This window comes from Henckelia pumila, chromosome 3, assembly GCF_033568475.1.
Source record: "Henckelia pumila isolate YLH828 chromosome 3, ASM3356847v2, whole genome shotgun sequence".
In the NCBI taxonomy this organism is placed as follows: Eukaryota; Viridiplantae; Streptophyta; class Magnoliopsida; order Lamiales; family Gesneriaceae; genus Henckelia; species Henckelia pumila.
The window spans coordinates 11,911,400-11,923,870 of NC_133122.1; the positions used below are offsets into that span (position 1 = coordinate 11,911,400).

At 40.9% G+C, this 12,471-nt stretch overlaps 1 protein-coding gene across 1 annotated transcript; it reads right to left on the reverse strand.

Annotated features, from left to right (window-relative positions):
- Positions 1–1,512: 1,512 nt before the first annotated feature.
- On the reverse strand, positions 1,513–11,693 carry LOC140887651 (probable mitochondrial-processing peptidase subunit beta, mitochondrial). The gene is made up of 9 exons (XM_073295050.1): positions 10,973–11,693; positions 9,828–9,992; positions 9,567–9,704; positions 9,309–9,460; positions 9,090–9,198; positions 8,653–8,751; positions 2,956–3,021; positions 1,977–2,084; positions 1,513–1,904 (listed from the first exon to the last, which is right to left on the reverse strand). Exons 1-9 carry the CDS (start codon positions 11,627–11,629, stop codon positions 1,818–1,820), a joined length of 1,581 nt encoding a protein of 526 aa, XP_073151151.1. The 5' UTR covers positions 11,630–11,693; the 3' UTR covers positions 1,513–1,817.
- Between the last annotated feature and the right edge of the window lie 778 nt (positions 11,694–12,471).

Sequence of the window (12,471 nt, forward strand, 5' to 3'; positions counted from 1 at the left end):
TTTAATAACTTTGTGGCGTTTGTTGATTGATTATTATCGTGGATTGTCAAAAACAAGTTCTTTGAAGGTTCCGTTTTGATTGATTGTTTATATCGTGATTATCTGTTGCTAGTTTCATTATAAACTAGAGGTGAATATCCAATACGTAGTTGTGTCAAAAGATTGGGACAACAATTTAAATCTTTGGATTGAAGGCACGATATTATCTATAATCGTGTTTGCTATTCATGCCTAACAAGATTCATATAACTTTTGGTGCAAATTTTTAAACGTGGGATATGGATGGGAGAAGAGGAGCGTAGGCCGCGTTGGAAGAGAAAAGAATTGTGAAGATTTGAACGCCAATTCAATATTTGACAAATGAGCTTGGAAGTCGGTCCATTAGTCATCAAGCTTGACTTTTAAAATTTTCATCTCTCAGCTTTTAAAATAAAAACTGCACCAAACATTAAACTTAAAATAAACTTAGAAATATTTTCTTAACCACGTTCGAAAGCTAGTCTCGTCCCTCAGTCCAGAATTAATCTCAAACCTGAAAACATTAAATTAACTTGCAAATTAAAACATTAGGCACAATCTTATCATAATTTTTAAATCTCCTAAATAAATAGATAAAACCATAAAAATCATTTAAAAATCTCGCGGATGGATTAGTGAATTACGTACTATACCTTACATATGCGATTTTCGGTCTTTTTCGATCCCAATTCAAACAAAATCACACACATGTTGGAAAAGATAATTAAAAGCATGAAAAATCTTCAAAATCGAAAAAGATTCACAAAAATCCATTCAACTTGAAAAGATTTGAGTTTAAATCTGCGTATCATATACACATAAAAAACCTGAGTTTTCAACCACATATGATCCCCTTTTGACATAAAAACTAACCTCGTAATATCAAGAACGATTCACGCTTCATGAATATACATGTTCTTCAAAATCTATAAAAAAAAATAATAATAATCATGCATTATACCATACATACACATCCACATACAGGTTTTCATATCAACATATATTCTTGAATGGTTGTTTCAAAATCGTTTAAAACTTGTCTTTATTTTGTGGGTAGGGGAGAAATTCGGATGTTGGGATGAGTTAGCCTTCACACGAATGAAAAATCTCTTACAAAAGTGTACAGATTTTTCAAAAAAGTGAGGGTTAGGGGGTCGGGAGGCGAGTACGTGACATGAGAAGAGAAAAAGAAAAAAAAATTTGATGCTCAAGTTGACTTTAAAAGCTCTTGGGCCGAAAGTAATCTCAACAACTTGAAACACTCTCACCTCTCTTTAAACTTTTGAAATTAGATATCAAGCACAACTTCAAAAATAAAAAAAAAACTGCACAAATAATATTTTAAACTTTAAAATAAAAATCTGTATAAAACACTTGCTTTAAAATTTCTTAGACTTGGTTCGTAAGCTAGTTTCGACTCACTTGGTCACCGAAATTATCTCATACCTGAAAAATATTAAAACTAACATTTTTGCATAACATCTCATAACATAATTAAACAAAATTTTCAATGCTGATTAAATAATTCCTCGTGATTAAGTTCAGTTGATTTTTGGACCTTACAAATTCACACTAAGAAAAAATAAATTTGTTGTCAATAAGAGCCACATCACTGATTACAGTTGGATTATTATTATACATAATCATCTCAAAACTGATGGGGAAAATGTAAAAAATAAAGCCACCAATTATGCTTTGTGGGCGTGCAGGGCGGCGCTGGATTGCAAAATCAAAAGAAGCACGACCGGGTATTTTAGAAACGGAGCAAATGAAAACGCCATTTCGAACAGAAAAGGAACCTAGTAACGAAGCCAGTAGGTCCTGCGTCTGAACCAGTTGTAGTCCGGGAGCCCTTGGATAGGCCCCATGGCAGTAATTGCAACGTCCTGCACAAAAAGCCTGGATTAAATGGGTAATTAATAATTTTATCGAACCTCTTATCTAAAAATCGACCTTACCCTATCAAATATAAATCGATTAGCAACACGTTTGACAGTGGTAGCATCTACAGAATCTATCCGGGCAAACAGTTCAGCACACGGGAGCCTTCTACCATATGTAAGCAGCTGCAACAAGGAAGAAAATAAATCAAGTTTTAAAAAAGGAATAAATGATACAAAAATAGATTGCGTAACCATTTCACAGGAATGTGTTACCATTCATCATCTACAGAAGAGGATTAAATGAACCAACATAATTACAATTCACAGTTAAACCTACCCAACTAAATATCACACAGATCTTGGGAGGAAAAAAAATGAAAATCACAGGCCATTGTTGATCAAGGATCAAACTCAACAGATTGATCTGTCAAACTCTTATTAGCATTTTATGAGGCAACAAATATGGTCAAGAACCTGAAAACTCCCTTTTACAAATTATTACTGACTTGACATTCCATCATTAATCATTTGATAACAATGAGTACTACTATTGTCTCATGTGTCTGGATCTAGAATTTGTTACATCAGAATTAGGCATGGTATTCAACTAATAGTACCTGATGTCTATTGTCAGACTAGTTTTTTCAAATCAATGTTCAGATAATCATGCAAACTTTAAAAAATTGCTGACAAAGATAGGGTCATATAAAAAGATACAAAACCGAACATTAAATTGCCACTTCTACTTGAGAAGCACAGATCACGGCCACACCAGGAACACCAAGATATTGAAGTTCAAAGTCGGTGTCATAAATGACTGATGCCAAGACACACCATGCAACAAAAACTGTAGCTTATATTTGCACTGCTACTTTATCGAGCTTCTCAATATGGTAATCCCTAGCCCAAACCACAAAGGTTACATTAAAAGAATACATTGTAAAAGAAGAGTTGAGGCTGTGTTTAACCGATAAAGTGAACTCCGAAACCATAAAGAAACATATCATGCATCCGTCCATTAAGAGTAGTCCCAGTCTCAATTAAATATTAATACCTGACGTCCAATATCTTCAGCAACAGGACTGGTTCCATCAATGTGAAGCAGCAGAGAAGATTTCAACTGCAGGAGACCAACAATATAAGTTAAACTATGCATGAATAAAAACCTCATTATTTTACCTCAAGGGCCTAAAGTTACCAAAAAGATTTCAACTGCAGGAGACTGACAATATGTTATGAACCCAAATACAATAGGTCCAGAGATTTCAGGCCCAGAAAGTCCAAGCAGAGATGGAGAGTGGAAGCCCAAGATCGTTAACGTGTACGTGAGGAAATCCAAGAGAAATACACGTGATGGGGGTGGGGTTATATAACAGAAATGAATTGTATGGGGAGGAGTTAGTTAGAGTTTATACACGTGAAGAGTGACTAGCACTTAGCTAGGGAGAAAAGCTTGTAACAGAGATTTTACTCTGGGTTTTATTGATTGTAATACACTTGTGTTCTTTAATTTTCTGGAGAACACAACATTGGTCCGACCTGCCGGATTCCGAGGAGCGACGATTCACGATGGCCAGCACACGAGCTGAAGCAAAATTTGAAGCTATGGAAAAGTCGGTGAGTGGGTTGCAAGAGAATATGCTGCAGGTACAGGGTAGATTGGAAAAAATCGATCGAACACTTGAAGGTTTTGGGGACTTGAAAGCGCTGATAGAGCAGATGATCAAATCACAGGGTGGGGAACATTTCAACAACATACGAATTGAGGATATGCAGGAGAAAGGGGAGAGTGCCGCCGGAGTTGGTGGAAGTAGCAAGGAGGGTATTGTTGATGAGATGAAGGCTGCGCTTAAAAAGATTGAATTACCGATGTTTGAAGGAGAGGATCCCATGGGCTGGCTAGGGAAGATGGAGCAATACTTCGAGGTTCATGATACGCCCCGGGATTGTAAGCTCAAGTTGGCTTACATCGGTATGCAAGGATCCACGGTGCATTGGTACCGCTGGATGAAAGCTCGAATCCCAAATCTGACTTGGGATAGGTTGGCGGAGGAGCTCATCAAACGGTATGGGGGAGTTGATGCGAACCCATATGAGATGATGGCGTCGTTGCAACAGGGGGAATTATCGGTGGGAGCCTACATCGAGAAATTCGAGATGTTGGTGGCGCAGGTGGGAGATGTATAAGAAGAACAATGTCTGGGTTACTTCATGAGCGGATTGAGGGAGGAGATACGGCGGCGAATGATCGTCCATAATCCTCGAACGGTGGATCGCGCCATGATGTTGGCGAGAGGATTGGAGATGGAATTGTATGGGGCGGTGTTAGATCGGCGTAAACATGCGAGTGGGTTTGGATTGGGCCCTGAACGTAAAACTATTACTGGAGTGGGTTGGGCTTCTCAGGCCCAATTCCAGGACAAGGATCGCAGTAAGCCCCCATAATCTATCATCGGCGATTGCCAAAGCACCACATCCAGGCGATTTAGCCACGCGTAAACCTTTTGGCCACACACCGGCGAATGGAGGGGCGCGGGCTCTCTACGGTGGGAGTGGGGGGTTTGATCGGAGCAACAACGTGGCTAGGATACAGCCACTTAAAGCTCGCGACGGCCGAATAGTATCCCACCAGGAGTTTCTTCACCGACGAGAGAAAGGACTTTGTTTTAAGTGTGGCGAACCTTACCATCCGATGCGTAGCTGTGCAAACAAAAGTCTACGAGTCACTATATTGGCCGAGGAGGAAAGTGAAGATGATGGGGGTGCACCAGGACATTGGGAGGAAGCGTGTGTACAGCAGCCGGGGGAAGGGGAGGTTTGGCCAGGTACGTCGAACTTGGAATACAATACTTTAGACTTACCATTGTATTCCGTTAATGGCATAAACCAACCGCAGACATTAAAAATGAAGGCGAGATTGGCAGGACGTGAGGTGGTTGCAATGGTGGACAGTGGCGCAAGCCATAATTTTGTTGCAAAAGGGTTGATTGGGGAATTGGGACTGGAGGTTGATGAAATGGTGCGTTTTGCAGTGTGCCTTGGCGATGGAGGTCGTATCTCCTGTCAAGGAGTTTGCAAGAACTTGAACATCGATCTGGGTCAATGTACAATGCAGATTGAGGGCTATCTGTTTGATTTGGGAGGTATCGACTTGATATTAGGAGTGGATTGGTTACGCACCCTGGGCGATGTTATGTTGAATTGGGAGAAAATGCAAATGAAGTTTAATTGGGAGGGGCGTTCGATTCTATTGCATGGGGATTCTTCACTTGGTCGCTCGGTGGTATCTCTTAAATCTATTGTCAAGACAACAGAATTAGAATTTTGTGGGGCTGTTTTAGTAAAATGGAAGGGGGATGAGGAAGGGCAGTCTCCAACAGTTGCACCAGTCCTTAATAAAGATCTACATCGCCTTTTGGATACTTATGCGGGCGTGTTCTGTGCACCTCAAGAGTTACCACCTCCTCGCAGCCAAGATCATGCGATAGTAATTAAAGAGGGTTGTGGACCAGTGTCGGTTCGACCCTATCGATACGCTCACAGGCAGAAAGATGAGATTGAGCGCATGGTCGGCGAAATGTTGACATCAGGAGTTATACAGCCCAGCAACAGTCCGTATTCGAGCCCAGTTATATTAGTCAAGAAAAAGGATGGGAGTTGGCGGTTTTGTGTTGACTACAGAGCATTGAATGAGATCACAGTAGCAGATAAATACCCGATTCCAGTAATAGAGGAGTTGTTTGATGAACTACATGGAGCGAGGTATTTTTCAAAATTAGACCTTAAATCAGGGTATCATCAGATTTGGGTTCAGGCTAGGGATGTGCCTAAAACAGCGTTTAGGACGCACGAGGGCCACTACGAATTCTTGGTAATGCCCTTTGGGCTAAAAAATGCCCCGGCCACTTTTCAAGCAACGATGAACGAGGTATTTCGCCCCTATTTGCGGAAATTTGTTCTTGTATTTTTTGATGATATTTTGATATATAGCCAAGACTTGAACGAGCATCTGATCCATGTGGAGAAAGTATTGGGAGTTTTGAAGGCAAATGCACTAGTATTGAATCAGAAAAAGTGTGCTTTTGGACTCGATCAGGTGGGGTATTTGGGGCACATCATCACTGGCCACGGGGTCCATGTGGACCCGGAAAAAATTATGAGTGTTCGTCAATGGCCAAAACCTCTAAATATCAAGACTTTGAGAGGGTTCCTTGGCTTGACAGGGTATTACCGCAAATTTATTCGGGATTATGGGAAGATAGCCCGTCCACTGACGGATCTACTGAAAAAGAACAATTTTTGTTGGACTGACAAGGCAGAGGAGGCGTTTGAAATACTAAAACAAGCTCTAAGCACTGCTCCAGTCTTGCGCATGCTGGAGTTTTGCCAACAGTTTGTTGTGGAATGTGATGCCTCAGGGGTGGGTTTGGGGGCTGTATTAACTCAAGAAGGCAGACCATTAGCTTACTTTAGCAAAGCTTTGGCAGATCGAGCTTTAAGTAAATCCACCTATGAGAGGGAATCGATGGCACTGGTAATGGCTGTTCAACATTGGCGTCATTACTTACTGGGCCGCAAGTTTGTAGTACTAATGGACCATAGGCCATTACGGAGTTTGCTACAACAACGGATCACCACTCCGGACCAGCAATATTGGTTGGCCAAATTACTCGGATATGAGTTCGAAATTAAACATAAAGCAGGGGCTGAAAATGGGGCTGCAGATGCGTTGCCACGAAGAGAAGAATTTGGAGAGTTAGCCGCACTGACAAAAGCTGAGTGGATTGAAATTGAAGATGTTAAGAAGGCGGTTCGAGAGGATTCAGAGTTAAATGCCATTTTTAATAAGGTGAAACTGGGAGAAATGAACAGTGCCCATTATTCCATAGTCAATGACTGCCTGTTGCATCGGGGCAGGTTAGTTATTCCACGGGGCTCATTGTGGGTCACTAAACTATTGACAGAATTCCATGCCACTCCGGTAGGGGGTCATTCTGGGGCACTCCGGACTTATAAGCGAGTTGCAAATAATTTTTTTTGGAAGGGTATGAAGCAAGATATTACTAAATTTGTGGCAGAATGTGAAGTTTGTCAAAAGCATAAATATGAGGCTACTTCCCCTGCAGGATTGTTGCAACCACTGTCCATTCCAGAAGTAATTTGGGAAGACTTGGCTATGGATTTTATCACTGGGCTACCCAAATCAAAGGGGTTTGATGTAATTTTGGTCGTGGTTGACAGGTTGTCTAAGTATGGACATTTTCTCTTGTTGAAACGCCCCTATACAACCAGCACAGTAGCTGATCTCTTCATTAAGAATGTGGTGAAGCTGCATGGATTTCCCAAAACAATAGTCAGTGACAGAGATCCTGTGTTTATGAGCTTCTTTTGGTCTGAACTCTTTCGTCTACAGGGCACCAAACTAAAGATGAGTACAGCGTACCACCCTGAAACTGATGGTCAGAGTGAGGCATTGAACAAATGCATTGAGACATATTTACGTTGTTTTTGTTCAGAGCAACCCAGAAATTGGTCACAGTGGGTGCATTGGGCAGAATTCTGGTATAATACTTCCTACCAGACGTCTGCCGGAGTGTGCCCTTCTGAAGCGGTCTACGGGCGCAAACCACCAACTGTTATTCGATTTCTTCCAGGGGAGACAGTAGTGGCTGCAGTGTCACAAGCCTTATGGGACCGAGATGAGCTCTTGCGACAACTCAAATTTAATCTTGTGCGAGCTCAACAACAAATGTCCAAGTATGCGAATCAGCATCGAAGGGAGGTCCATTTTCAGGTGGGAGATATGGTGTATTTGAAGTTACGACCGCATCGACAAACATCAGTTTGCACACGGGTTTTTCAGAAGTTGGCAGCCAAGTTTTATGGGCCATTTAAGATTATCAAGAAGGTGGGACAGGTAGCATACCGTTTACAGTTGCCGGAGGGATCTAAGGTTCACCCAGTCTTCCATGTTTCGTGTTTGAAAAGAGCTGTGGGCAAGAATTTTGGAGAAGTCAGATTACCGCAGGAACTGGACACTGACATGATGATGATGTTCGAACCAGATTATGTTCTCGCAAGCCGAATTAAAGTGATCAATGGGGAGACTACTAAGCAACTTCTGGTAAAATGGAAAGGGCGATCGGAAGACGATGCAACTTGGGAAAGCTTCTTGGATATTGCTGCACAATTTCCGGATTTTTGCCTTGAGGACAAGGCAAATTTTGAGGAGGCCAGAAATGTTATGAACCCAAATACAATAGGCCCAGAGATTTCAGGCCCAGAAAGTCCAAGCAGAGATGGAGAGTGGAAGCCCAAGATCGTTAACGTGTACGTGAGGAAATCCAAGAGAAATACACGTGATGGGGGTGGGGTTATATAACAGAAATGAATTGTATGGGGAGGAGTTAGTTAGAGTTTATACACGTGAAGAGTGACTAGCACTTAGCTAGGGAGAAAAGCTTGTAACAGAGATTTTACTCTGGGTTTTATTGATTGTAATACACTTGTGTTTTTTAATTTTCTGGAGAACACAACACAATATGAGTTAAACCATGCGTGCAAAACCTCATTATTTTACCTCAAGGACCTATATAAAGTCACCGAAACGAGTATGATAAAATCCACTATTCCGCCTCAAGGCCCAAACATAGTTAACAAAATAAGTTTGCAGTAAAACCAGATGGTAGTGCCCGCATAGAAACTCACTATAAAAGATATAACAATTGACACCATGACTTAAAAAAACAACCTGGTTACGAGCACGAATCACATCAGCTTCTGACACTCGATAACATAACTTGGTAATCTCATACATAATTGCATAGGCCAAATCATCCAAGCAATCAGGCTGCAAGAAATAATACATCAGATTTTAACAAATAATAATCAGACTAATTTAATAACGTGTAACTGATTCCAGAATAAACAGTTCCACTCCAAATTCAATATTATTTTAAAAAATGTTGAAGGGTTTATTTTAATCAATATATTAGCCAACATGGCATTGAAAATAAAGTACGGCATAATCAAGAAACTGACATTTCCCAGTAACACTAGTAACTAGGCATCTTGGGAAAAAATAAAGAGCAAAAACAAATTCATTTTATGAATCCATGCTGGACTTTATGTACTTAATTCAGAATAAAAGCTCCACTGCCTCCTTTTTATCCAACACAGAAAACCCACCTTGGCAACAGCATGGACACCAAATAAACCAGTGTCCTTGTAGTTGGTATTGAAAGCCATCATGCTCTCCGCTATTTCATCGATACCTACCCTCTGCGCAAGCTCAGAACTGTATCATGAGATAGATCAATTGATGAATGTGACTAACAGTGCAAAAATCATAAATATTTTTAACAATGAAACGGATAAACAATTATGATGAGGTGAGTGCATACAGACCCCATATGCTTCCCGCCACCAGCGTTTTTATTCCAAGAACCCAACATCGACTGCATGACCATTAAGGCAATTGAATCTGGATCTGTCCAAGAGGCTCCCTCAAAAGCAACAGCAAATTGGGCTAGGGGAATGTCATCATCAATCATCCTGATCTATATATCCAAATATAAGTAACATGACTGAGACAGCTGTAAATTTTTCTCTTTAAACACTATAAATACTTGTGATCATCAAATATTCAAAATGATACATGAATACCTCTGAGCCAGTGAATATTGCAGGTTCTTTGGAAACTAATTCAGAAGCTGTCGTTGGGTCTGTTGACAACTTCGTAAATAATTTCTTCACTTGCTCAACAATATCTTCATGTTTAACAGCACCTGCAGCAGCAATCACCTATACAAGCAAAAAATAAAAGATTAAGAGATGTCCAGAACCAGAGACCAAGATTATCCATGGCTACCATGCCACAGATTGGTGGAGCTCGACGGAGAAAAGTCTAATCATGGTTCTAAGTACCAATCTTGGAGCAGTGTAGTGAGATGTTATGTAATTCTGTAGATGTTCTTTTCCAATAGTCTTGATATTTTCAGCAGGCCCAAGTATTGTTCGACCCAAAGGCGTATACTGGAAAGCAGTGGCATGAAGGTGATCAAATATGACTTCTTCAGTTTGTCCTTCAACCTATGATAGTTAAATAATATACACAAGTGAGAAGAATAACCTAATATTATGAGCGTAGAAACCACAGAAGTTTTTTGTACAATAAAGAGGAGTTTTGACAATCTGGTTGAGGCCCACCAAAATGCATACCTGCCCGTAATTTTCTTTTAGAAATTGAAAGTTTGGGGTCATCACAACGTCACAGAAAATGTCTATTCAGAACAATACACATCAAACTAAATCACCAATGGTTTGTGTGGCTACTAGATAGCATGCAAAAGGTCAACAGTAACAAAAGCTTATCTGATAAATTAACAATGAAACCGAAAAGAACAGTTTGAAAATTTGCAAGATGCCAAACAACTGTTAGCATGACTACCAAGTAAAGAATGGGGATGCAAGTACCTAGTGGAATGATGTCCGTTCATGACCATCTAACACTATATTCTGTTCAGAAATGGTATTTGATAGAAGCACAGCACCATTTGGTTCGACAAAGGAATAATAAAAATAATGGTAGTCACAAAGGATAATACCTCTGCAGCTCTGCGCTAAGTTGACCAACAGAACTATAGTATCCACCCTCTCAACCTGAATTCTCAATCTCAAACCAAAGAAATCCCAGCATACATACCACTAGCCAAATAATCCAACGAGTTAAACACATCTATCCACAAGTATGTATCCCGAGATGAAGATAGTACTAATACCATCAGTAGCCGAATACTAAAACATGATTAAAAAGCAGGACATCTTCTTCTTCCAGAACACGAAAATACTTGGAACTAAGTAAAGAACAGTCTTTGCCACCTAAAGGCAGTATCTTTGTTACCCAGGAGCAAAAATCAACCAAAGAGATACAACACGAAAGGAGAAAAAAATCTTAAAAGACTGCAAAGACCTTTTTCACCTAAATCAATGATCAAGCAACAATCTATTACCTAAATTAATGTTAGAACTCCAAGAAATCAACGAAACAATATCCAATGGATTGATAGTACCTCCTCCATCTCGCGGAGAATAACATCGCGTTCACGATTAATCCTCTGCTCATCAAACTTAGAATTCTGCAAAATATCAGATAAAATATCCAGCGCACGCGGTACGTCTTTATCCATCACTTTAGCGTAATAAGTAGTTTGCTCTCTCGAAGTGTAGGCATTCAAATGCCCTCCCATATTTTCGATTTCCTCTTCCAATTCCCTCGCAGTCCTCCTCTCCGTCCCTTTAAATATCATGTGCTCCAAAAAGTGCGCAGTGCCATTTGATTCTTCACTTTCAAACCTCGATCCTGCGTCAATGAAAACCCCAACGGTGGCGGTTTTAGAAGCGAGTGAAGACTCGGTGGCAATTCGGAGGCCGTTGGGGAGTGTCGTGACTCGGGTGAGGGGAGCTGAAAGGATTTCAGTATGAGATTCTGGGGTTGGGTGGGGTGAGTTGTGTTGGAGGAAGCGATGATCAGGGCGTTCGAGCTTTTCTAGCTTATGCTTTACGGATTCAGCTAACCTATCGTAGATCATAGCGGTTGGCGGCGGAGGGGAAGGGAGGGAGGGGGAAGAGGCAGTGGCGACGGCAGTGGAGAGGCTGTGGAGGGAGGTGAATGGACGGATTGGCCTTCGAGAGCGGCGGGTGAAGTTTAGGAGGTGGCGGCTCGTCATGGTTGCTGCGGCGAGTGAGCTCTATGACTTGGTCGGAGAGATCAGAAGTGGTAGTCCTTAATACATTTTGTTTACATTTATTCACGATGATTCCGGTATTTATATTTTATTATATTATATATTATATTATTATATTACTAACGACGAATTAATGTGCTACTGTGTGTGAATATTACATCAGCGCGCCCGCGCCTAAGCCCCGCAAAAACAAGCGCGCCCGCGCCTAAGGCAGCGCGCCCGCGCTCTAAGTAAGAGCGCCCGTGCTCATACCTCGCAAAGAGGCCGCGCGCCCGCGCCGTCCCCTCGCCCAGAAAAGTTAAGGCACTGAAATAAACTCAATCAAAACCTAAACACTTGCATTAAGAGTATTTGACATGCCAATAACAATACAAGTAAGGTTTAAGGAAGAAAAACATTCAATACGGTAGTACCTACATCGATTCTTGCTTACAAAACAATTACGAGAAATTCGAATGACTAAACATGTTCGCAAAACATAACTAGGTTGACATGCTGATTCGACTTCTAAACGAGTCTCACTTCTATCTCTTGCTCTGGACGCTAACCAGGTCTATGCTGACTTGATCCTGCCCTTCCTATTGCCAAGTACACATACAAAACAAAGCAACAGCCGGATAACCGGTGAGAATGATAATCCCAGTAAAAACAACATATTAAGTAATACAACAATAAACATGCTTTCAAGATAACAACACAATCAATAACAACGAATGAAATGCATGTCTTTAAACCGGGATATCAAATCTGATAAACAAAGGATTGCTGCTGTGCTTTTGGGATCCCGAGGATGAGATCACGTGACGACTCACCGACTCTCCCAA